This window comes from Xenopus laevis, chromosome 5L (assembly GCF_017654675.1).
Source record: "Xenopus laevis strain J_2021 chromosome 5L, Xenopus_laevis_v10.1, whole genome shotgun sequence".
In the NCBI taxonomy this organism is placed as follows: Eukaryota; Metazoa; Chordata; class Amphibia; order Anura; family Pipidae; genus Xenopus; species Xenopus laevis.
Genome location: NC_054379.1, coordinates 136,616,000 through 136,643,966, shown reverse-complemented (window position 1 = coordinate 136,643,966; position 27,967 = coordinate 136,616,000). Strand labels below are relative to the sequence as shown.

The window sequence follows — 27,967 nt, the reverse complement described above, 5'->3', positions numbered from 1 at the left end:
TAGGGCTTTTTTGTGCAATTTACATATAGGAAGAAATACGGGGGGGGTGAGAACTTATAACATCCAAAACTCCGACCATATATAGATATATAGGCTTGATAAAGGGCCCAGTGTGGCCCGAAACATTGCCAAACTCTTTTTGATGTCTACTTTGAGCCAATAAAAACACTTTTCCTAGCACTACAAATTGGATCAGTGTGCTACAGTTTCCTTGGACTTCGACCATATATAGATGTGACAAAACTGTGCCTTCCTCAAACACAAGAAAAAAATAGAGAATGCTGCATCTGCTCAGTGTTGGACTGAAGTTCTTTTGGCGCACTGGGGAACTGGACTTCTAAGGTTACGCCTCACAGTTTGCCAAATAAGAACTCCACAGCTCCCAGTGAGGAACTGTCCTGTCGCTCTTTGATAAATATGCCCCTCTATGTATTATACCAGCAAAAGGTTTTTAAGGAGTCCATATGCCATTCTCTGACCCCAGACTGAACGAAAGAAGATATTAACCTACACCATACAATAAAAAAACCAAATACAAACAACATTAATATTGCTTATATAAAAGTAAGAGTTAAAGAAAATTATATTACAGATATCAAACAAGTCCTTCTCCACCTCAAGAATGCGACTGTGTTCTCGCCAATCAAAAAGATGTATGGCTATCCAGGACTCGTGAGTCTACGGCTGTGTGGCCATTCCAAAGGGGTGGAAGCAAATTTTATCTAACCCGACATCAAAATGATCTAGGTAATAATGGTTCACATTTTGAAGGCTTTTTCATTGAATCTGTGGATTGTCACACAGCCATGGTAGGAAACAGGTCTGGGCATAGCAGCTACTCCAGTGATGATGCTGGTAGCAGGATCGTAGCACAAAATGGTGTCCGTAGCTTCTCCGTTCTCGCCTCTTCCTCCCAGTATGAAGATTTTGCCATTGCACACAGACATGCCACAATTCTCCTGCAATGAAATCCTCAGAGTCAATATGGCATCTCTGAATAAAGCAGGTTCAGATAAATATATTGCTCCCCCAAAGTGTCAGGCTATATAGTACCAAGGCATCATCCAAAATTGCACCCAAGCTAAGTTACCTTGCAAAAACTAGCAAACTAGCAAAAACCAACAGGCCTCACATTTAATGCCCTTAAAACTGGCTATACAAGCTCAGATTTGGTTTGGTAATTTGGTGGATTTTGACCATGCTGCCTGACCATTTGGGCATGTATGGCTAGTTAAAGGGGGCATTCAGATAATCTTGTAATCCCACCAGGATTGATAATTATCATTCCAAATGGAATATCTCAATTACCTGGCCAAAAGGAAGCGAAGAGGAGCTCACATCTAGATTTGTTTTGATTATTTGAGCTGTCTGTCCAAACAGAATAGAACACTGGAATATCGGCCATATCATACAGGTTGACTCGTGTACAGGTATGGGATCTGGTATCTGGAATTTGGAAAGAACCTCACGGGACACAGGTCTGCATGAAGTTTTCAGTGATTTATTGAAGCGGAGTGCACTGCAACGTTTCGTGGTCACCCCCTTTGTCAAGCATACGGATTACAACTCGCATATGCATATAAATAGGTGATAAATAATTACATACAGCTGACTTGATTAATTAACCAATCAGTAGTGCTTTAAAATCTCAGCAGTGATTAAAAATGCAAGTAAAACAAACTCCTTGTACTAAACCAATATGTGAAAAAACCAGTGAACATATTCCAATAAAAGTCCTTAATAGGTTAATGAAAACAGGGCTGGTCCAGCAGAAATCCACATAGCCTTTGATAAAGAAAAAAAATTAATACATAACTGCGAATAAAACACATTACCCATCATTCAAAAGTTACTATTACAAACTAAAAAACGCTTACCCTATGTGCAGAAAACAGGAGTCTAGGATAGCTGACCCTGATAATAAATTACGTAGAAAAGTAGAAAATTTATCTGCAAATAAATAGATAGTTTGTTTTACTTGCATTTTTAATCACTGCTGAGATTTTAAAGCACTACTGATTGGTTAATTAATCAAGTCAGCTGTATGTAATTATTTATCACCTATTTATATGCATATGCGAGTTGTAATCCGTATGCTTGACAAAGGGGGTGACCCCGAAACGTTGCAGTGCACTCCGCTTCAATAAATCACTGGAAACTTCATGCAGACCTGTGTGCCGTGAGGTTCTTTCCACATTGCTGCTTTGGGGGGTTGCCGAGCCTCCACCCACGTGCACCAGGCACATCTTCACTTATCTACAAGGTGGGTGTGCTAATCCACACTACATTGCCTGGATCTGGTATCTGGAAACACGTTATCCAGAAAGCTCCAAATTACGGGAAAGCCATCTCCCATAGACTCCATTATAATATAATAACTCAAATTTTTAAAAATTATTTCCTTATGCTCTGTAATAATAAAACAGTACCTTGTACTTGATCCCAACTACGTTATAATTCATCCTTATTTTATGCAAAACAATCCTATTGGGTTAATTTAATATTTAAATGTTTTTTAAGTTTCTTAATTTGGAGATCCAAATTACAGAACGATCCCTTATCTGGAAAACCAGAGGTCTCGAACAATCTGGATAACAAGTCCCATACCTGTATGACCACCTTTAGTCTGACCCTGTAATCCACATGATTTTACACATTCCGTGTCTCTTTTTTTTTTTTTATGCAAGTATTTTGCCTAGTGAACAGCACAGAATTGTAAACTGTCTCTAAAATAAGCTTAAAACAAATTCCATAGACGTCAGGATTTTAATAAATATTTAAGAACCCACGACTCTGCTATACCATCAGCACTCTTTAATAAGAGACAAAGTGCAACTGCACAAAACAAAATATTTTAGCTATAAGTTGAAACCCTTGTTTCCTAGAAAGAATGCACAGATTGTGATTTGCACAACTCCATGGGATATGAGGGGGAGTATTTTATGTAAAAAATGCAAGATGTTGTTGATGGTTCTAAACAAAAGCAAGATTACTGAGTCTGTTTCCTCACAGCTCAGCATGCCCAGTTACGAAAAATACAGGCACAAATGTAATACAGTCCAGGACGATAAAAACGGAGCCAGTTATAATTTTATATATTAGAGCCAGTCTCTAATATATTACAGCCTAGACTTCATGGAATGTATGAAAAAGTGGCTAGTATTAACAGTGTATAAAGGGATCCTTTCTGAAACAGACATTGTTTAAAGAAGTGGTAAGAGTTCTTTTGCAGCCAGTGGGCTAGACACATACAGTAAACAATCCTTGTCTTAAAGGAGAAATAAAGCTTAACAACGAAGCAAATGCTACACAATCCCTCATATGTAATAAAAGGCACTAGGTTTGCCCAGAGGCAGTAACCCACAGCAACCAATAAAATGTTTGCTTTTAAACAGGTATGGGTCCTGGGCAAATTTAATGCCATTTATTACATAACCCCCATTATGTTTTGAGGTACGGTACTATCCCATGGCAACCACAGCCCTTTAGACGTAAAGATCTGTGCCTCCAAAGATGCTTGTAGTAGCTCCCCATCTTCTTTTTTGCGGATTCTTTGAGCTGCTGCCAGTTACATGAGCTAAGGGACCGACTCACAATATACTGTATATTTATAGACACAATACATGGCTCATTAGTAATTAGAGACAACTCAAAAACCAGGGCAACTTGCATGAGATTTTAATAATCAGCCTTTTGGAATCATTTATATGATATGCAAACCTCATTTTGTGATTGATGATTTGCTTAACTCTAAGCTTTTCAACAGCTGCCCAAACCACACTGAGCATGTGCAGTGTCACTGACACTTCTAACAAAATCCAATCATTACTCTGATTCTAAGGGGCAAATTCACTAAGATTCGTAGTTGCGCCAGCGTCCGCTTCGCCGCACTTCGCTAGGCGTATATTCGCCAGCGCTACGCAAATTCACTAAAATCCGAAGTTGCGCTCAGGGGAAGCGTAAGGTTGCGAAGTTGCGCTAGCGTTAATTCGCCAAGCATAGCGAAGTTACGCTAGCGATGCTTAATTTGCATACGGCGCCAAATTGAAGTTACAATGGAGGTATATGTAGCAGCACTACACAAGCCTGGGAAACCTTCAAAACAGCAAATAAAATTTTTATTTTGCCCTACACATGTGCCCACTGTATAGTTAAGGTGCCATAAGTTAGGAAATGTAGGGGGGAAGGAGGGTAGCCCCCAAAAAAAAAAAAAATTCGATCTTTTTCAGCCTATCACCCATAAAAAAAGAAAAAACGCCAAAAATTTTTTAACTTTTTTTGAAGCAATCCCTATCTACTCTATTGCACTTCGCCTGGTCTGAGGTGGCGAAGGAAGTCTGGCGTAAAAGGTAGCGTTCAGAAAAATTTGCACGTCAGTGAATTTGCGTAGTTATGTCCATTGCGCAAATTCGCCAGGCGTAAGGGTGCGAAGTAACACTAGCGAATTTACGCCAGCGTCCGTTAATGAATCTGTGAATTAACGAAAATGCACTATGCTAGTGAATTAACGCTAGTGTTAGGCGCTTCGTCCTTTAGTGAATTTGCCCCTAAACCTTTAGGCAGGTGCATTAAGTTCATTTTATACAATATGGTATTTCTAATCATATTTGGTTTTAGGGTTTAGTTCACTTTTAAGGTCATCTATGAGAAACTTGACCCTTACAAATGGAATAGTCACTTGTACTGTGCCATCCTTCAGCCAAACTGAAATGCCCCATGTCCTCAGGTCGCCTAACTCATCTAGATGATTAGTTGAATGGGTTTGTGTACATGGACAGCAGATGGAGCTCTGCGGGTTACCTAGATAGGACGTTAATTTTCTATTCCAACACTTCAAAGGTAAAGGCGACCTTGATTTGAAAAAGGAAGGATATTACATCACTGTTTACCTGTCTGGTGAATGTGTTCTGAACATGGATCCAATAATCCTCCACTGGGTCATAGCAGTAAATTGATTTGGTAAGCCCTCCAGCAACATAGATGAGGTTATTTAAGGACACCGCTGTAATGCACCTCTTTGCTATAGGAATGGAAGCTCGTAGCAGCCAGGTGTTATTGTCTGGATCATAACACTGGACCTGGGGACCAAAAATAATCATACGTCCAGGTCATACTTACAGGATAAGGAAAGCCAAAATACATGCTGCTCAATAAAGTTCCCTTCACCTCTGTCTGATGAAATGCCATGGTTATTTTCCTGCAAATCACTGTAAATGTCAGGTACTACTCTTCTTTGCAATATGCACAAACCCTCTAATCCCTGATGTTGGTGGAATGGCCAGTCAAGCTTACTTACACTTGCTAACCAAGGTTTTTATATGTATTATTATTATTTTTAACACGTGGTACCTAAATATGTATACATTAAGGCCATGTACCTTGTCTGAGCAGGTGTTGTCATCAGGTCCTCCGCCAATCACAAACAGTTTACCAAGGCAACTTGCCACTGCTGGGGAACTCACTGCTTCTTTTAGTGGAGCCACATCTGTCCACCGATTAGAGAAAGAATCATAACTTTCCACACTGCTCAGCCTGTTCTGTCCATCGTAACCTCCCACAACGTACACCTGCAAAAACAGTGACATTTTAAACTAAATATTATAATGCATACCTATAATAACTGCTCCATAGTAACTCAATAACAGGGTAAATGGAAAGATGAATCTTGTGTTCATTTAATTCATCAAAATGTGCCAGTACCACCTACAATATACCGTATACACTCCATTTAAATAAAATATTGGTCTGGGCTACTATTTCAATTCTTTAGAAAATATTTGCCCCAAAACCAACAAGGTTCCTTTCTGGTATTGAAAAGACTGTGGGGCAAATTCACTAAGATTCGTAGTTGCGCCAGGCGTAACTTCGCCGCACTTCGCCAGGCGTAGTTTCGCCAGTGCTTCGCAAATTCACTAAAATCCGAAGTTGCGCTCAGGGGTAGTGTAAGGTTGCGAAGTTGCGCTAGCGTTGATTCGCTAAGCGAAGCGAAGTTACGCTAGCGATGGTTAACTTGCATACGGCGCCAAATTCAAATTTCAATGGAGGAATACGTATCAGCACTACAAATGCCTGGGAAACCTTCAAAACATCAAATAAAATTTTTATTTTGCCCTACACATGTGCCCACTGTCTAGGTAAGTTGCCATGAGTCAGGAAATGTAGGGGGGAAGGAGGGGAGCCCCAAAAATGTTTTCGATCTTTTTCAGCCTATCTCCCATAATGTAGAAAACACGCCAGCGTTTTTTGGGACTTAGAAAAAATTTTGTCTTTTTTTGAAGCAATCCCTATCTACTCTATTGCGCTTCGCCTGGTCTGAGGTGGCGAAGGAAGTCTAGCGTAAAAGGTAGCGTTCAGTACACTGCGCGCGTTAGTGAATTTGCGTAGTTACGTCCGTAGCGATAATTCGCCAGGCGTAAGGGTGCGAAGTAACACTAGCGAATCTACGCCAGCGTGCGTTAGTGAATTTGCGCAGTAACGAAAATGCCAAACGCTAGCGTTCGGCGCTTAGTGAATTTGCCCCTTTGTCTGGTTGACTGTGTGGGAAAAACCCCAAAACTGGCTTTATTTTTAAATAAATTTGCTTTATATTTATGAACCCTGAACAGAAGATTTCAGAGCTCATTGTTCTATCCTTAACCCTTCAACCCACAGTTACAATACTTTTCATTGTTAGTTTTTCATGACCACATTATAAAGGAATATGGCTCTCTTTATAATATACTTTACCATAATCCTCATCGTTGGTCAGAAGTTGCAACTTTTTAAATTTGTTTTATTTGACCTCCCCCCTCGGTCATAGGTGGTGTCTTGGTATGAAATGTAGGTCAATATTCCATATAATTAATCTATTTTTAAGAACTGGAAACTGAGCAGGCCCATGCTCTTATACAGAAACTGATTGTATCACATACAATATTTCTACTTGGATAGTGCAAACCTCACCTGTACATGATTTGCTTAATCAGATTGAGTTTCTTCCTAAACCTAAATTGTTTTTATCTTGCACCAATCTTCCTTATCATATCTCATAGCCTTATATATTATTAGTTATGCAGATAAATTCCAAGGATCAAGCTCGTTCACATAACTGTAAGCAAACTCATGGTTAACTTATCCAGTAAGGGCAAGAAATCTGTAATGGCTTAGAGGTTATGGAATTGGATGGGTTCCAAAATGATTATTATTGTTTTTGCAGTTCATCTTGGAATACATTGGGTTACAAAATTACCCTAAAACTTTATTAAAATCATTATTAAATTCCAGAATCTATATCAAATGTCCATCAATGTGAACAAAATGTTCAAGAGCACTGTGCAATCCCACCGCTTAATTTTTCTGAGCCAAGGCAAGATACAATAGGACCTGTGTCAGAAAATGTTCTTATGCAAATAATTTACCTTGCCAAGCAGAACTGCCATTTTGTGACGCCATCTCCCCTTATTTAGAGAAGCAACTCTGATCCAGATATTCAGCTGAGAGTTGTAAAGCCAGACATCGCGACTGTTGATTCTGCCACCTGCATAGGGGAGGAAATATTACCTTCTATCCACCCATGTTTTGTGTCTTCTAATATATGAGTAGCAATGTGTAAATCCCCTTGGGTACACTGTTTTGTTGGCCAGAGGTTAAATGGCTCTATCACTATCTTTGCCATTGGCCCTTATGCTATAAACCTTAAAAGTCATCTTAGCTGCTGATGTCCCAACATACTTTGTGCACCAAAAGTTCGATTCATGCAAAGTACTTTTTCCATGAACCCCACAACTGACTCTATCTAAGTTCCTGAACTACTTCATTTTAAATTAACTAATAAGAGATCCTCTGCTCTTAGTAGTGAGCACAACTTTCACTTTTTTGCTGCAGTTCAATAATGTAATATATATGAATCCAGGATGCTATTCTTAACTTTGTAAAACATCTATACTGATATGGAAATAATAAGAGCACGCCCCTGTCTTTTACTTTCTTGTTGTGATGCTGAATGTCATATTTTCACAATACAAATGTATTTGGGTGTCATATACACAGCATATTTTAGGCACAAGCTGTACTTTATCAAGTGTTGCAGCAGGGAACTAACATAATAAAATGTTGTTATGGAACAGAAATTACATTTTGTGCTAAAAGCAAGGCAAGGGGTCACCATAGCCCTATGGACTTCAATCTTTCTTTGCTTCTACACCAAAGCATCACAAGACGGAAGAATAAAAAAAAATCTAAATTTCTTTAAAATATATTCATTTACAATAGTGTAGTCTGCCTCTGTATTAACCTGCCTCTGGAAAGGCTCAAAGTAGCACGTTACCTGTTTCCTATGGTGATGGAACCTGCAAAAACTCTACTCTCTACTAAGTCAGAGAGATATTATTTTCAATGGAGTAAATTAAATTTAAATGTATTAAGCTAGTGAAACCCCATTATTTCAATAGCATTATTTTGAAGTCTACAAAATGAATAGGAAAATATAATTGGCTAGTATTTTCCCAAAAGATCTTTATCCTCCCAAGAAATATAATTGTACAATGTCTGATTTCCGAATGAATTTCAGTAATATTTTTGTAGATGCAGATGTAGAAATTCTTTATTAATAGGGTGATAGAAGTCAAATTTCAAGTGATTTTAGTACTTTGATGCTTTATAAATAGGGTAATTTATGCTTTGAATCATCATCCAGCACAAAGAGAATGTTAATGTGCTGTGAATCATGGTCAGACAGTGTCAATATAACAATTCAAGAACTTTGGGTTCAACATATATGTACAACCAACATTAGTATCATAGTTGCTAGGGTGGCTCCACCACAAACCCTATTACCCGACGCTGTCCAACTGGCAGCCCGCCATTGTGTGGTCCCCAACAGGCCTGGACTGGCAATCTGTGGGTTCTGGCAAATGCCAGAGGGGCTGCTATAAGGTCCAAAAGAAAGTCAGTATTTAGTGGGCTGATGGGGACTGTTTGGGCCTCTATGTGGGCTGATTGGGCCTCTGTGTACCTGAAATGCCAGGGCCTATTTTAATTCTCAGTCCGGACCTGGTCCCCAACATGAAAATCTGCCTGCTGTCACTGCTTACCTTGTGTAAGATTTTTACTGAGATTAACTGGCCCCTGCATTGTTTAAACCTTAAATTCAGACAACAATTTGGCCCTCCACCACATAGGGAAGAAAAATTCTGGCCCTCAGTACTACAGAAGTTGGACAGCACTGCTATAGCATACCTCAAAATATTTTAAAAACGGAAAGACGGTGTTGCGTGTAACAGCAGTTTTTTTGAACATGTCCATTTTATGGCCACACACCCTAAACTTATGCCCATTTTATAAAAATTTGGCAGGTTATGGAATGTTTTAATACATTTCTGGGAGTTCTAGGGCCATGTTGTATGTGTTAATACAGTTTTGCTAATGAAAGTGAATTGCTGTTTAAGCTGAAAACTTCAGTTCTTCCAACAGACCCGCTTATTTTAAGTTGTTGCAAATCTAGCTAAGTGGCTGTGCCAAGTGTTCTGGGTTCTCGGCCAAGAGCCTCTTATTTAAGTAAATTTCAGAAACTTTTTAACTTTGCTTGTAGGAGATCAAAGAGAAACTCAGGATATTTCACTAACAATCTAGGACTCTGGGTTAAGCTGTCAAAATCATGACTGTCCACAAACAAAACTGTCAGTTTGGAGGTATGCTATAGCAGAGGTCAGATTTGTAGGCAGTCTGCATAACAGGTCATGTTGGATTGCGGCATGGTTATGGCCAAAAAACAACCATCTTCTTGCGTGTGTTTAGATTCATTATGGGAGCCCTCACAAGAAAAGCCCTTCTGTATCCCCATGGAAATGCTGGCAAATTAAGGACATTAAGGGGCAGATTTATCAAGGGTCGAATTTCGAGGGGTTAAAACCCTCAAAATTCGACCATCGAATTGAAATCCTTCGAATTCAAATATCGAATTAGAAGGATTTAGCACTAAAATAGCATTCGATTGATCGAATAAAAATAGTTTCGAACGATTTTTAGCGATCGATCGAAGGATTTTTATTCAATGCCAAAAACTTTAAAAAATGCACTGGAAGGTCCCCATAGGCCATACAGCAATTCGGTAGCTTTAATTTGGCGAAGTATTGAAATTGAACGATTTTTAAAGAGACAGTACTTCAACTATAGAATGGTCGAATATTCCAACGATTTTTACTTCGAATCAAAGTCAACGTAAATTCGAAGTCGTAGTATCCTATTCGATGGTCGAAGTATCCAAAAAATTACTTCAAAATTCTAACTTTTTGGACTTCGAAAATTTACTCGAGCTTAGTAAATCTGCCCCTTAGTGAACAGAAAAGAAAACGTACTATAGATAAGGTTGTTTCTCTCAGGATTAGTTTAGAGGCTAATATCCTATCACACAGCTCACATTACCTGAAACAAGAATATCATTTCTGAGGGCGCACACGGCATATTCTGATTTAGTAAACTCTGGTAGTTTTGCAAGCGACTTCCATTCTCCTGTGACTGGATCATAGCATTCTGTATAAGGAAGATTAAAGCCCCCAACTCGCTCACACCCTCCTACCACCACAATCACCTCAGAGTATCCTGTGGACCTAAGAAAAAAAAAAAAATACATAATTATATTCAAAAGGCTCTTCTCTTGTATATGCATAATGAAGAACATTTCTCTATACTAACAATCCTGGCATTGACAGCTAATCACTTCTTGTGATCAGGAGAACACCCTGTGCCCTATTTGGACCAATATATGAGGGGGTCTAAACAGGCTTTTTTTCACAAAAAACTGTAAAACGAAATCATTGTATGTAAAGAATCCAGATCATCAACCACACTACAATATCTTGAACATATTGAGGGTTCCCAGTACTAAGGCAAATAAAAGACTGAAAAAAATATAGAATTTATTGTGCAATAAATGTTTTAGTGCATGCAAGGGTCAATATTATAAATGATGCAATCACTAGTATTTTGCAATTCCAGTCAATATAACATGTTGTGCAATACCTTCAGTGTTTACCAATTTCGTACTCTTTTACCTCTAGGGATTTTGAATTTAACAGTAGAATTAGCAGAACAAGAACAAATAACTAAACATTTGTAGGTATAGGATCCCCTGAAGTCAGGAACATTTATTGTGAAATAGTTCTCGCTTTCTGTCCAGATGTTCATTATAATGTGACAATAACATGAAAAAATATACATAGGATACATGTTAGGGTCATGCCTTTAACAGCATCCATGCAGTTGTTGCTAAACAGAAGCCATAATAATATCTGTATTAACAAGCAATGCTTAAAGGCAATTCAAATGGGTCTATGATATAAAGCACTGCGTATCTTGACAGCGCTATATAAATAAATGATGATGATGATATAAAAGCTAAAATATATTAATAGTAATGGATCAAAACTACAAAAAAGCAAGAAATCACCGTACCAAACATAGTGAGCCCTAGCCCCATAATTTATACCAACCAATCAGATGTTTGCTTTTACTGTTAGTCCGTTAAAACTAAAAGTGCATGTTGGTTGCTACCAATTACAGGGTTAGGGGCTTAGCTGAAATAGGATACAGAAGTGACTTTTTGGGTGACTCTTTGCACATGGAACAGTGCTGAGCGATTCTAACCTGCGAGGCCTGGTCCTTGAGGACATCATCTCATTTCCAAGGATGTGATACCTTCTGGCTTCATGAAGCAGTTGGTAACAATCTGGTGCATTCTGAATGATCTGATCGACCTCCACAGTCTGCACAAAGTAGTTAGGATGCAGCAATGGGAGTCGGACGTGGGTCAGAAGTTCTTGCAACATGGGTCTTCTGACATCTACATGATGATAAACCCAACGCATGACGGCTTCAAATACCATCTCCTCCTTGCTGACAACGAGCTCATCGGTGCAAATATAATCAATGAGCTCGGCTTTTCCCAGCTCCAGAAATTCCTCATGCTGAACCACATCTTCAAAAGCTTGTTGAGCAAAACTTTTACACTTGGTGAAGAGGGTTTTGAGAGAGTGAGTGTCTGCAAAATGTTGGATACCCAGGCAATTGCAAGGGTCCAGCTGCTCTTCCAAGAACTTGGCACAGGCATCCCGTAATACACTGATCTGAAACAAGCTGGAGGTTTCAAAGAGATACTGGACATTCTCAGTTGTGATTTTCACTCTGCCAGTGTATACATACTGCAGAAAACAGTCCATGGCCTCGGAGAAAATCCCATTGATCTCTACCAACATTTCACGACTTTCTCTATGATCATTGCAAAACATGGCCCTGAAGTAGATACTGCAAGCAGAAAGGATGGCTCTGTGGCAAGGGAACTCCCTGCCCTCTACGCAGATAATGACATCAGTAAACAGGCGATTTTCTCTAAACTCATTAAAGACCTGCAGAATGCTCTCAGAGTGAGAGGAGCCAGAGTTGAAGTCAAACACCTCATGACCAGTAAGCTGTTTCTGGTCCATCTCAAAGACCTTACGCTTAGTTGCTGGGGATTCACGTACCCCACCCTCCTCTCTGTTCATTCTTCGCCCTAAGATGAGAACCATTGTTCAGTCGGAAGGCTACGACGTAGCTGAGCAAGTCTTCAGCCTATGCCTACAAAACAAAAAAATATCACAAATTAAAGCGCACCCAATATTACCCACCACAGCAGATTCAGAAATGCTCTTAAGTTCACTTAAATGACCTTATGGAGAAGGAAAAAGAGCAGAATGACATTCACTGAGGGTTAGCTATGCTGCCATTGTCCCTTGACAGGTGGTTTCCAAGGTAAAAGAGATTGGTATTATCATATATTTATAAAGCACTGTACAATAAATGGTTACCGAACCAAATCCTAATTTGCATATGCAAAAATACCAAACACCAAACCAAATGCATATGCAAATTAGGATTTGGTTTGGTATTTGGCCGAATCTTTTGTGAAGGATTCGGGGGTTCGGCCGAATCCTAAATAGTGGATTCGGTGCATCCCTAGTTCAATAGGGCACTTTATTTTCAGTGCAACTGAAGGGGAAAACATTTTTTTACTTCCTTGTTTTGGGACAAAACGTCATGCGATTCGGCTAAATCCAAATCCTGTTGAAAAAGGCCGAATCTCCAACCAAATCCTGGATTCGGTGCATCCCTATATTGAACACGTGTTGGCATGCAGAGGTAAAGTAAATATTATCTACTATAGATCACAGAGTGTGCCAGCACTACAGGTATGGACTCTATTATCTGGGACATTGGGACCTGGTGTTTTGGATATAATCGGTATTACCTTAATTTAAACACCATTCCTAGGCTCATAAAAATATGAACCTTGTTACCTTATTTTACCCTGTAACATTTTGCCTGACCCCACTTTTAACAGCTGCCCATCCATTGGCTTCATGAGAGATGTGATCTCATCTGCACTTATTAATAGGACATGTGCTGGCAGAATCTTCTGGCTGGGTTTCCCAGTTACTGTATGGCAGGAGCAGATTGCAACGTGTTACCTCTCACAAGTATACTGCCGTGCCCCGGTGCGTGCAAACCTGCAGGCTGAAATGTAGTCACTGACTGGTGATCCAGAGCCAAAATCAGTTAAAGGGGAACTGTCATTATGTTGTAAAGATCTGTATCCTTACCCAATATAACCCCAACCTCCCAGCCTCACCCCTCCTTCAGCACATCTTTCACATAAGACAGACCTTTCAGATGCGATTCCTTATTAATAGAAGAACATATGTTGGCAGTTAGATGTGTTTGGACACTTTGATGCCATCAGCTGCACCTCTGCATTTATAAACTTCCTGGCAGACACGGCAATCATTGTTGACAGTACAATACACTCAGGCCTGCTATTGTGTTACACCTTTTACAGGGAAAATGTGCTTACCTTTTGAAGGCAGAGAAATCAGTACATATTTATCACTGGGGGTGAACTGCACCTTTACTTGCTGTTTAAAGGTAAAATATTTGGAATTTAAACATAGGATTTACTTACACTATATTTTTATTTTTGGTAAAATATAAAAAATGTTTCTGTAAATGTTTCTGTGGGGCCTTGACAAACACACTTTGCATTGCTCTAATAGAACCGTCCAACCTATGAAGCTTCAGCTCTTGTTGCACTGCAACCCTCAGAGACCCCCAATAAGGCTGTCTGAGAAAGATGGGTGTATTGTATTACATTAAAAGCAATATGAAACATTCAGGAAAAAAAACACTAAAATGTGTAAAATGCATTGCTTTTCTTTTTTTATCACCAGTTACACATCCCCATAGTGCAGTGTAGCAGAGCAACATAAAGCACTGGCAACTGTACAATAAGGCCCTGGGCACACACAGCTTTTTTACATTGCAACCATCCAGGGGATAAAAACAAAGACAAAATACCCCTCGCCTGTCACCTCTCCTAATACTACTGTATGTAGAGCACCCTGTCTAACACACACGGAGGTATATTAATCAAAGAGTGAAGTTAGACATCACCACAGTCCTCTAGAGCAGGGGTCCCCAATCTTTTTTACCCATGAGCCACATTCAAATGTAAAAAAGAGTTTAGGAGCAACATAAGCATAAAAAAGTTCATTGGTAGCCAAATAAGGGCTGTGATTGGCTATTTGGTAGCCCCTATGTGGACTGGCAGCCTATGTGAGGCTCTGCTTGGCACTATACTTGGTTTTATGCGATTAAAACTAAAAAATTAGCACCTGGTTTGAGGCCACTGAGAGCAACATCCAAGGGGTTGAAGAGCAACATGTTGCTCACGAGCTACTGGTTGGGGATCACTGCTCTAGAGTGAAATTCCTCCTCTCTCTCCATTAATTTCTATGGGATTTTAAAGGGTGAACTTTCACTCATTGATAAATACTCTTTTAAAAATCCCATAGAAATGAATGGAGAGTGGCGGAATTTCACTCAAGAGGACTGTGGCAATTTCTGACTTCACTTTTTGATAAATATAACCCATGGAGGGCAAACAGGCCCCTTTAAGAAGGGGTTGGATTGCTTTTTAGCAAGTGAGGGAATACAAGGTTATGGGAGAGCTCATAGTGCAAGTTGATCCAGGGACTAGTCCGATTGCCATTTTGGAGTCAGGAAGGAATTTTTCCCCATCTGAGGCAAATTGGAGAGGCTTCAGATGGTTTTTTTTTGCCTTCCTCTGGATCAACTAGCAGTTAGGCAGATAAAAAAAAAAACTAAAATGTTGAACTTGATGGACGTGTGTCTTTTTTCGACCTTACTTACTGTGTTACTATGTAAGATACTGAAGAACGACGAGAGCAATATCACCGCTCCAGGTTCATTCTTCAGTTACCTGCTGTGACAACACACAGAGGTGTCATAGCAAATATAAACAAAGGGTGACCTGGATACAGACATGTTCTGACTCATATATACAGTATGTCCCATTCCCTGCCACACTTTATAATAAGGTTAACCTTTAGCACTGCTGCTATTTTCCAACTTAGAGCATTACCTGCAAGAGACACAGTCTACTAGGGCCTATTTAATAATGCAGGTCAGACAAACAAGGGGTCCCTTCAGCGTTAATCCTGGGGCTGACACCGCCCCTCTCCTGCTCCTCGATTTAAACTTTAGCGTTAGTCTGGGTCAAGGGGTGGACACATCATTAATGCAGGGAGTGCAACAGCCATACGGAAATTCGGCTCTTAAAATTACCAAAGGCAAATTTCTGCTCACTGTCTCCTGAGGCAAGCTTCTCATGGCAGACCCTGTGTCACTTACCATGCGCAGGGCAAGGTGCAAAACACACACGCAAAGCAACGTGTTTCAGAATGAAGTGCAGAGACCTGCGTCTGCTCCATGAATACATTGCTGTCTGCAATTGAAAGTGCTGTATTCATGAGGGGCAGGCGAGTGGAAGTCAGAAGGTGTGATTTCATAAATAAGTAAATGACCTCTATAGCCTAAATTTAGACCTCAACCCACCAAAACAAAAATCCTCGAACGATCGGACTTCCCCATCTCCCGACCTGCCACTAACCATTCAGATCAAATAAAGTAGTAAAAGAACAGATCAGCCGATGTCCTGTCCCTGACAGTAATCGTACGAAAGTTATGTCCGACAAAGCTGGTGACAGTCTCCCACTGAAAATCGTCCGATCGGCAATACATGCAGAGATATTATCGGCAGGCGACAGAAATCTTTTAACCTGGGCGATCGACCAAACTACTGATCTCCGTGGGACAAAAAATGTCGGGACTCTCCACGCCGTCCGAAAATAGAACGAATCGAGGATTTGTACAATCGGATCTTTGCGCCTATGGCCAGCTTTAGGCTTAGTTACTACTGATGAAAAAACACATTGGCACTCTTTAAAAATTCATATATTTTTGCAGTTTCACAGTAACAAAACACACAAAAACACACAAATGTTGTCAATATGATTACTACTCCATTATTGCACAGTGTACTCACTTTTTAATAAAATTGTGGCAAATTTTTATTTTGGGTGAAAGAACTGTAGTAAATATACTCAGAGTTCTTTTTATTTGAACATGCAAATTACACTGCTGGTATTTGGCCGAAGCTTTTGGAGGATACAGTATTTAACTGAAACCGAAAGTATGGATTTAGTGCATGCTTATTCTGTCGCTATTTTATTGACCAGGAACATGTGTTCAGTGATGAAAACAAATTGCACTACTGCATTATTGGAACTGGCATTGAAAGGGAACAGCAAACTTAGATTTGCGGTGAGAAAACAAAATATTCAGCCGATTCCAATCCATCATGACAGATTTTGTTTGTTCTGTTTTGTTCATAAGCCTACTCAATAGCACAGAACGAACTCTATTGTAAAAAAAACCTCCTGCAACACAAGTAAATAGACTTTTGTCTCGCCAGGTCTTACACCCTCCAACAGCTCCTAGATAGATCTTTAAAAGCACATTCTATTTGTTCAGTCAATAATGGAAGCGAAACAGATTAACCCATATGGTTCCAGAACATGCTCTCCTCCAAAATGTAGGCATGCTGCCTCACAGCCAGAGCAGGGTGAAAATACTGTCTGGGGTGGTTCCCAGAAGACTTTCTATTGAAGAATATATAATTATATTGTAACAACGTTAATTGGGAGACAGCTTGATCTCTTTTTGGGGAGGGTCTAATCCTATAGTTTTTGTAGAACAGTTTTGTAAGTAAAAGGACGAATCAGAATCACAGTTTGGAACAAACTTCTATCTCCCCAGTCATTGCAAGTTTTGTAATCGCTTTTCACATCTCTCAACCCCCATATGAAGTATTGTGCTTTGGCTTTTCACTCTGTCTCCTTTGATGAATGACCAATCAGTTTCTGGGGTCCAAATTCATTTACAACCAGATTTCATTGAGGGGTGATTATCAGTGGAGTTGCGCATGGATGCTAAATTCAGGGCCAGGCCAGGCAACCCAGTCATCCACAACGTCCCCCAACAGCACTAGCTTCTTCTGCATACCCCTTCTTTCCGTACTGGATGATCTGATTACTTTACTTCTTATAGTATGGAGGTAGGGTTGCCACCTGTTCGGTTTTGACCAGAACAGTTCAGTTAGGTTCTTAGGGTTGTCAGTTGGGTTTCTACTTTGTGAAACCCAAACAACAATCTGACCAATAACCACTTCTGATGTGTTGGCCCCCTCCCCACAAAGGCAAAAACAAAACCTGAAAATTCATGACCCCACCCTCATATGTCACTACTCTGCCCCTGATGTCATCATCCCGCCCTCTTGTTTGGGTTTTGCCAAGGTCAATGTTGGAGGAGGTTAAAAATGGAAGCTTTTCTGGCCTGCTGCTGGAAGCATACCTCAGTTAAATGAAAGAGAAAATAGAAAAATATGAGTGTCTGTGCTTTGCTACTGTATATTCCAAACAGATCGTAGATATAATTGTGGTGCATCTCATGATAAATGCACATTAAATGCTTAGAGGAATCTATATCATCTTTGTTTAAATTATTCAATATTTAGAGAGATATATTAAATAGTTCAAAAACATAAGGGAGCTTGCAGACTGACAAGCACAAGCCAAGTGCATATGGCAAGTAGGCAGATATAGTAAACTATGCAGTATTTTTAATTCCTGAGGCAACACATTCGTAATTTTGACTCATTTTCAACTTTTATTAGTAATCACTGCTTTACATTTAGTAAGCTTATTAAATGTACATGTTCAGTGGCCATATTTTATTAAAATGACGATGTACATTGTACAAAGAAGTCTATGGAAGCCTTTAGCAGATGGGGGGCATAAAATCCCATCTAGCTAAAAGTGTTTCTGCTAGCCTCACATTCTATCTCCAATCTGGTTGTCAGGATGACTGACTTTAGGCAACTGGTATCATTTTGAATATGGAAAGGCACATTATTTGGAAAGGAATAATATGGAAAGGAACAATTTTAACTATATTAATTGTGTTAGTTCTGAGGTGAGCTCTCCCTTTAATTGCCAATTATTCATCGGTATAGAACAACCTCTTTTTGGTAGCATGCTTGCAGTATATGGGCTCTTATATTGTTCCTTGGCTGTTAATATAATTGTTCAGGCAGTTTGTATTTGGGTAAGTTGTTTTTATCCTTCTGTGATTACTATTCCCACGCTTACAGCCAATATTCCAGTGGTTTCGAGGGAGCAGAAATGACTGACAATAACAAACAAGGATATTTTAGGCAAGCGAAACAACAAATCAGAGAGGGCAATAATTGATGTTTCTATTAAGATGCAGAGAAGGAAAAGACAGAAAGCATAATTATAAACATTAAATAAGCCTCCACCCAAAATCAGTTTGTTTGTTTTTTTGCATAATGAAAGAAGCATGTAATTGCTATTAAAAACAGAGCCAAAGAACAGAAAGGGATAAACAAACACTGATTTCAATTTCATATTCATTTTTTCAAAACTTTAAAACCATTGAAAATTTATAGTTAATGTATGGTGGAAAGTTGCTTAGAATAATATTTTCTTTCACTATCTCAAAAACTGTTTTTGGGTGGTTACGATAACATATCAAAAGGATATGCTACTGTGAAAAGAATGTCATTTAAAACTAAATGTGACAAAAGATATTTTTAAATTTGCTGACACCTCAGTCCTTTAAAGCTGCATTCCTCCAATCAACGGCACAGCTAATAGTGCTGCGTTACTACACAGGAATCATTGCAGTCTGCAGATGAATTAAATAAAATATTTAATTAGTACAATACCAAACTGAAACTTTATTTTATTTAGTGCCTAATATTCTTTTAATATTAGTTTCTTTAAATCAATAAATATATATTTGGTTGTTGCTATGTCTTCCTCCAAACAGTTGAAACAGTGAAAGTACTACCATTTTCCAACATCCTGGTTCTTCAGCACAGTAATTGAAATGACCCATTCCCTGTATGTTGAACTCCTCCATATAGGTAAACACGAAGCACTGCTTATAGCGGAGTGATGGGAGGGGCTTGACAAAACATATATTATTAGGCAAAACAAGTGTCCTCCCACTGAAAGGATTTATACCACTGCTCTCTGATCCCAGTGCTGGCCTGTGCTCTATGGTGCGACATTGCGCTTAACTTGTAACTAGTACAACTTTATAATAAGGAAAGTAATTTGATTTCTAGGAGAATGGTGTCTCCTTGTCTCACTTAGGGTATAGGGTTAACTACTGAAGATATAGTGCTGACTAAATAAGTGACTTGTGGGTTCAGCACTGATGGTTTTAGTCTGCAGCGTTAAGATCACATTTTTTGTTTTATGATTTGTTGTAGGCAACAAGGCAGATAATTACACAGATAATTATTGATAATTATAGATGTCTGTTTTTCTCTGAAGTAGAGTCATGTGTGAAGTGACTTGGTAACTCTTCAGAAATATGTTAAAATGCCCATACATGGCCAACTTGGCAACGCTTGATAAGTGCCAGAACCTACTGGCTTGTTAAAAGTCCAAAATGATGACCATCAGATATCTGATGATCTGAGTTCTTCACATATTGACTAGGCAGGTGGATCCTTCTGTTGGCCAGAGTACCACAAGTGCCTTGGATGTGGACCAAGTGTGGGTGTGTAAAGGCCCCAAGAGATCATCATAGTTTGGGTCATCACACAGGGCTGCCAATTTGCTGGAAAACATATTCAGCCTTCCTATATCTTTTTATCTTTCTTTTCTATTGATAATATTGTCATCAAGCAAAGGAGGCCAGATGAGACAAAGATGACCTCTTTGAATTGGAAGAACAAGGATTTTCACCAAAGGCAATGTAAAGGATTTGTGACCCCGACCCCCCAGTGAAAAGGGGGCTATAGAATTCTCTATCTGGTGATGTGAGGACTCATTACTCTAGTGGGTTTAAAGGGGAAGGAAACCTCGTCGGCGCTAACCCCCCTCCCCCCTCCCGTGTATTGCCCCCCATCCCTCCTCCCCCCTGGCCTACCCCTCCCGCTGGGCAAATGCCCCTAACTTGTTACCTACCCTTCTGCGCAGGTCCAGTCCAGGGAGTTCACAGGCGACATCTTCTTCCACGCGATCTTCTTCCTCCTTTAACCGGCGTTTCGGCGCATGCGCAGTAGGAGCATTGCGCCGGTACGGATCTACTGCGCATGCGCCAAAAGTCACGCGCATGCGCAGTAGATCGTACCGGCAATCTACGCCAATTCGCCAGTCTCTCGGCACTATGCCAGATCTCAATGAATCCTGAAAAATTAAGTAAAGAGGTTTGGCAATCACAGAGCTAAGCTCGCTAATTACCCTGGGATGAATACCATCTGGCCCTGGACTTTTGTTAATCTTAACATGTTCAAGTCTCTTTTGAATTTCTTCATGTGTGAACCATGCATCATTAGTTGTATTACTAGAATTGGGAGTGTTAAGAAGGAAACCTTCACTTACTGGTTCCTCATTTGTGTAGACAGATGAAAAATACGAGTTCAGAATCTGCGCTTTTATTTTGTTTTCATCAACCAGCTGACCCCCCTCTGATAGTAAGGGTCCCACCCCTTCCTGCTTCATTTTTTTACTATTAACATATTTAAAAAATAATTTTGGATTTTTTTTACATTAGTCTATCTCACCGCTCAACATCAGCTGCTCCCATATGCATGTCCCTTCACTGGCTCCCAATTGCCTCTAGAATCAAATTCAAATTACTTACACTCACATTCAAGGCCCTTAACAATGAAGCCCCTCCCTATATTTCATCTCTGATCTCCAAATACACTCCTTCACGCAACTGTCGATCTGCTTCTGACCTTCGCCTCGCTTCTCCTCTCATCACTTCTGCCCATTCTAGTCTTCAAGACTTCTCTCTACCTTATGCTTTTCTCTGGAACTCTCTGCCTCGAGCTGTCAGACTTTCTCCTTCTTTCCAAACTTTCAAAGGCTCCTTAAAGACCCACCTGTTTAAAAAAGCTTCTTCAAAGTACCTTAATTAATCAATCATTGCTGTATCATAAATCACAAATTGTTTCTAAAATCCTAATGTCTCAATTGTACCCGAACCTTTAGTTTGTAAACTCTAACTTGTAGGGCCCTCTAATCCTATTGTACTCTGTAAATCCTTGTTTGTTATCCACCATTTATTCCCTGTTTGTTAAAACTAAGATAAAGCACTGCATATCTTGTCAGCGCTATATAAATAAATTATGATGATGATGATGATAAATGTATTGAGGATATAATGCAATGTTTCCTGTACTAGGCAAAGGCACTACTAGCAAGAACTATGGAGGTTTCTTTGCCTTTCTCTGGATCAGTGTCTATTTTCAATTCTCATATTATACAGGTTTTCTCTTGTCTACAGAAGAAAGGCTTGCAGCCCTTTTCTGGCCTGTATATTCCTGCACTGATTCAGGCTGGCTTTCCCTGATCACTATACATCCAAACCAGTTTATCTGAGATATTTAACCTTAATCTGTGGTTATCCTCTTTACTAAAATCAAGATTATTCACTTATGTGCTCAAGGCATTTCAGGTGTGTCGCTCTGTATGCTTCAGCCTTGTTATCAGACATTTGACTGGTAAGCTGATTTCGGGAACAATGGTAGATTAATGTCATTAGTATATATCTATATCTATACTGTATATTTAGGGACTAAAGGATACTCATATAATCCGAAAATATAGTGCAAAACGATACTGGATTGTATAGTACAGTCTTTTCTAGCAAGTACTAGAAGAGTAAAAAAGTGAATAGTTCTTCTGTCTTCAAAATATAAAGGAGTAATAAGAAATTTTGAGGAGGGCTATTAAAATATTTTAGGTTTAAGTAATATCATTACTATTTAATTTTCTTTTGGCGTATTACTTGCCCACAGCCAGAAAGGGTTAACAAAAAGGCTGAGCTACGAATCTAACTCAAACCACCCAGAATTTACCCTATAGAACAGTGATCCCCAACCAGTAGCTCGTGTGCAACATGTTGCTCTCCAACCCCTTAGATGTTGCTTCCAGTGGCCTCAAAGCAGGTGCTTATTTTTGAATTCCAGGCTTGGAGGCAAGTTTTGGTTATATAAAAACCAGGTGCACTGCCAAACAGAACCTCACAGTAGGTTGACAATCCACAAAGGGGCTACCAAATGGCCAATCACAGTACATATTTGACACCCCAAGAACATTTTTCACGCTAGTGTTGCTCCCCAACTCCTTTTACTTCTGAATGTTGCTCACGGGTTCCAAAGGGTGGGAATCCCTGCTATAGAATGACCTTACTCTTTCAGTTACATTAATATTATTAACAAAATGTATTTATAAAGTTCAAACATATTCCACAGTGCTGTACAATAAGAACATTTAGGGGGTCATTCATCATAGGTTGAATTTTAAAGCTATGTGAGCTTTTTTAGACCTCGAATGAACTCATAACTTGAATGGTTTCTAATTTAAGAAAAAACTTGGTTGGAAAAAAGTCGATTCAGCAATTTAGGGGTAAACAACCCGAAAACTCGAGTTTTAAGAGAAAAAAAAACTGTAATCCCAAATTTTTCAATGAGACCCACCAAAAAAACCTTGAACATCAGGAAGACTATTAACATCTTCAAATGCTTCAAGGGACTTCTGCCACTGACTCATCCATGACCTTTACATGTTTTAGATGGTGTATTTTCAGATTCAATATATTTCCAGGGTCGGGGTATAATACATTTAGAAAATGTTTTTTTATTGTTTTTTTTTTTTAAACTCTAAAAATGTGTTGTTGTTTTTTACCTGAAAAATTGATTTTTGACCTAAAATAACCTTGGAAAACACTTAACCCTTAATAAATCTGCCCACAATGTGTTTTTTTCACATTCAGTTTAATATCAACATGAATTCAATAAACTGCTTTGCAGGAGGTGTTTCTGCTGTTTAAACACAGAGACCTGGGGTACAGTATATGTTTGCCTTAAGGCTAACAGCAGCTGTACTACCTACAGCAAAATGTCTAGCTGAAGCGTTGGCTCCAACCAAACCATGGCTCCTCTGTATTTTGTCTTGTGCTTATACTTCCTTAGCCAAAGGCATTAACAGTCGCTTTGAAAGAAGCTGAAATATAATTATTTTAATTACAATTGTTGAACTCAGCTCACAACTAGCAAGCCATAAAACTTGCTTTGCTTTACACATATTTTTACAAGGCTTTTCCACTGTTTCCACTGTGTAGAACTGCCCTAATAGTGGTCTTATACTGCTGAAAAGTTGGGGCTTATTAAAAGCAGGACGACAGTAGCTTGGACATCCCAAGTTAAACAGTTTTGATCCGTTTCTTTTTGGAAAGTACCCTAAATTCACCATAATGACATCCCCATGGCATCAAAAGAAAACTATAGTCCTGAGCAATGTAGGCCTCTATAAAAATATATTGTATAAAACCAGGTGATCTCTGAGGGAGCACACAGCCACACAGAGGCCCAAACAGTCCCTACCAGCCCACTAAATACTGAATTTCTATGGCACCTTATAGCAGCCCCTCTGGCATTTGCCAGAACCCACAGATAGCCAGTCCGGGCCTGCTCCAGGTAAAAAAAACGAAAAGGACAATCTTTTCTGATATCCATATTACAGTTTGGTAAGATTATTTAATAGGTCATTTAATATGAGATAAACTTTCTGTTGGTTAAGAATTCATTTTTCACTTTAAATGACAGTCCATCCATTGATTGAACCTTCTTGAGCACAAGACAAATTCTGGAATAAACATGTTTCTCTGGAGCTCACAACAGTGTGTACTATGGTTATCACGCTCTAGTGCACCTTGTTCTCGCTCTGGTCACTGCTAATTAAACCAACAAATAACTATATTTCCTAGTAGAACACTACAAATAAAGGTTGAGCACTACAGGAAGTAAATATGTACATAATGGAAACGTTTTTGTTTTCACAGTGCTTGATGGGATCTTTTTCCTAGAAACGCCAAAATACTTGAAGTTATCTGGCAGCACACTGCGTACAAATACCACAGGGATCTAGTTAGCTGGAAACCTTATGCCTTTAAAAAAAATACATAAACAAGTAGAAGGCAAAGGCAGCAGCAATATGTTTTTCTGTGTACTTAAAGTAGAAATAAATAGACAAAGTACTTGTTTTTCTCCTGAGAATGTGCTGAATAGGGAGGAGAATAGGGAGCAGACGCCCCCAAAGAACATGAAGTCTAACCTAATTGACTTCCAGCACAAAGAACACTGGAGATCAATGATTGTGCCCTCCCAGTTGAATCAACATTGGCAATACATGAAGAACCTTATATACAGCTGCTCAGTGGGCCTAATGTACTATGCGGGCCTAACACTGGGCACAGAACATGATTGTCAATACAGGTATGGGACCTGTTCTCAAAAATGCTCAGAACCTGTGGTTTTCCAGATATCTTCATACCATAAAGGGGTTGTTCACCTTTGAGATAACTTTAAGTATGATGTAGAGAGTGATATTCTGAGAAAATTTGCAATTGGTTTTCATTTTTTTTATTATTTGTGGTTTTTGAGTTATTTAGCTTTTTATTCAGCAGCTCTTCAATTTGCATCTTAATCTGGTAACTAGGGTCCACATTACCCTAGCAACCATGCATTGATTTGAATAAGAGACTGGAATATGAATAGGAGAGGCATGAATAGAAGGATCAGTAATAAAAAGTAACAATAACAATACATTTGTAGCCTTACAGAGCATTTGTTTTTTAGAAGGGAGTCAACGACGACCCATTTGAAAGCTGCAAATAAGAAGAAAAAGGCAAATAACTATAAAAAAATAAATAATGAAAACCAATTGAAAAGTTGCTTAGAATTGGCCGTTCTAAAACATAATAAAAGTTACCTTAAAGGTGAACCACCCCTTTAAGTCTACTAGAAAATCATGTAAACATTAAATAAATCCAAATGGTTTTGCTTCCAATAAAGATTAATTATATCTTAGTTGGATAAAGTACAAGCTACTGTTTTATTATTACAGGGGCAAAGGATATAATTTTTAAAAATTTAGATTATTTGGATAAAATGGAGTCTATGGGAGATGGCCTTTCTGTAATTCGGAGCTTTCTGGAAAACAGGTTTTTCGGATAATGAATCCCATCCCATTCTATTGCAAGTAACACGTTTTTTTTCGGCTATTACTTGTAACTGATTTTCTCTGATCAGATTTTCAAAATCAGCAAGTCAAAATCCAGTTGAAGTGCACCTTGTTTTTTATGTCAGACTGTTTACTTTTGTTCTAAAAAAGGAGCCCCGGCATGTTCCATCGTGTATGCCTTGTATGTTTTTCAGTGCACTACAAGGAAGTTTCTGGGAAAACATTGGTACCTCTAGGGCAGTTGCAAAAGTGTAGTTTTCTACTGGGAAAAATAATTGACTATGACTATTTAGCAAGGAAGAGCAATTAGAAGTGGCAACTTCCCAGTGTCATAACCCAAAAGGGGTATTTTTAATAGTGATCCAAAGAGGGGTAATTGTAAAACATCCAAGGGTTGTAGAAGTATATGTGAGTTGTAGTGCATACATTTTTTTTATATATATATATATATATATATATATATATATATATATATATATATATATATATATATATATATATATATATATAAAGTGTTCTGTTTTGCAAAAAATAATAGCAGCCAATTTATTTCAAGTCAGATTTCCAATGGCATTTGAACAGAAAAAAGCACACAGCACAACATACACAATCATAATCACAAAATCTATATTTAAACAAAAACAGAGCCAGAGCAGGACAAAGAGATTATAGCACATCAATCATTAACATCAAAATAATGGCTGCTGGGCATGTCATGTCAACACAAGTACATTTAAAGGGGTGGTTCACCTTTAAGTTAACTTTTAGTATATTACAGAACTGTCAATTCTAAGCAACTTTTTAGTACCGTAGTTCTTCATTATTTTTTTTTTATATGGTTTTCCAATTATTTGCCTTCTTCTTCTGACTCCTTCCAGCTTTCAAATGTGGTGCACTAACCCTAAAAACAAATGCTCTGTAAGGGTTGTGGCTTCACTGTAGATTTTGTCAGGGTAGTAGGGCATTTTGCTGTGAGCTCTGTGACAACTTAGTTGGCTGCCTCTCCATGCAGTTTCCACACAAACACATTTTCTCTTCTTTCATTATAGCAGGCATATGTCTAGTATAATAGTGCCTTTATTAAAATCTATAATAGTAAATATATTAACTCTGCCATCAATGTTATTTACATCCTGCACTTTTCAGTGAACAACAGATGGCAGACAGAAGCGTCAATGCTACTGATGGAAGTCAACTCCAAACCATCACAAGAGGAGACAGATGGATAGGAGAAAATATATTTTTGTTGCTAGGTACTATTCCAATTGTTCCCTGCAGTCTGATTTCGAGGTCAGACTAAGAACTGATGTCCTCGCCTCCCTGACACTCTTTTGTACAGTTTATCTTCACAAACATTGCCATGGGAGCAGTACAAAGAGAAATAAGAGGCCTAGCAACAGTTATTGGTTATTAGAGAAAGGGAATGAGGACATATTTCCCCTTCAGGGTGACTTTCTGAACTGGGCTGCTTAATTTTTTTCTCTGCAAGCTCCGCACACTCTAAAAGCTGCCAGATCAGTTTGCTTTTGGCAGGGCCCGAGAAGGCAACAAAGGCCAACACAGCAGATGTAAACAACGTATGAAGGAAACAAGGCCAAGTTAGAGTGTGCAACACACAATGCCAGCAAAGCAAAACAGTCATCTCTAAGTACATGCTAAAACTTTGAGTTCTTCTGTCGGCAAGAAATTGTATAGTGGTCTTAATGTAAAATGCATTATTTGCAGGCTTATTTAAAACTAATCCACACATGTTTTAAAAGTAAAAAACTCTTTATAATCAGCAAAAACATCCCATACCGCATCTGCATTCAAATACAAAAAGAGAAACTTTCCCTTTAAGTTAACTAAAATACAATCGTAATACTGTCTTATGACACAGAACATCAGGCAATAAATAAGCAGAAATTGAGTTGGCTGAGCGGAATGGAATAAACGTTACCATAGTAAAAATAACCTAGAGCAGCTCCATGTAAGTATTTACAATGGCTGCAACCTTTTGCAAAAAGTATTTCGTTTAATAAGCCTTAACATCCTTGTGGTGATAGCCTCTCCTTCAGGTATGTGTTTAATTCTTGGAAATAGTCCATTAAGTATCTCACCAGGTAAATAAACATTCATTATTAATAATAATAAAGAAAAAGAAGTGGAGATGCAAGTTTAATCCTGCCACTGCAGGCTAATCCAGGGGACAACAAAGATCTAACGCTCTCGTGCTTACAAATTGGATTTCGAATTAAAGAGCTTGGTTTGCTGCTTTGATATGTCATAGGTTAAAAGAAGGTATGTTTATTTGAAATGGGACTTTGGAATTAGGGCATTTGATACCAAATCACACTTTACATCTACTTTGTCTCTTTACCCCTACAGCTCCATGTAGAAATGTCCAGTAGTGGGAGCATAGAGAGCTAAGACACACGTTTCAGCTCACTACTGGGCACTTCTAGGACAGGATCAAATGGGTGATTTTC

At 38.9% G+C, this 27,967-nt stretch overlaps 1 protein-coding gene across 1 annotated transcript in view; it reads right to left on the bottom strand.

The window, feature by feature from the left end:
- Positions 1-437: 437 nt before the first annotated feature.
- Positions 438-27,967, bottom strand: part of klhl24.L (kelch like family member 24 L homeolog) — a 31,526-nt gene continuing 3,996 nt past the window's right edge. Inside the window, exons 2-7 of the mRNA XM_018263903.2 lie at positions 11,623-12,591; positions 10,402-10,586; positions 7,398-7,516; positions 5,379-5,567; positions 4,890-5,078; positions 438-959 (exon numbers count right to left, since the gene is read on the bottom strand). Coding sequence (XP_018119392.1) covers positions 759-959; positions 4,890-5,078; positions 5,379-5,567; positions 7,398-7,516; positions 10,402-10,586; positions 11,623-12,542 — 1,803 coding nt within the window. The 5' untranslated portion in view covers positions 12,543-12,591 and the 3' untranslated portion in view covers positions 438-758. The remainder of the gene's footprint in view (positions 960-4,889; positions 5,079-5,378; positions 5,568-7,397; positions 7,517-10,401; positions 10,587-11,622; positions 12,592-27,967) is intronic.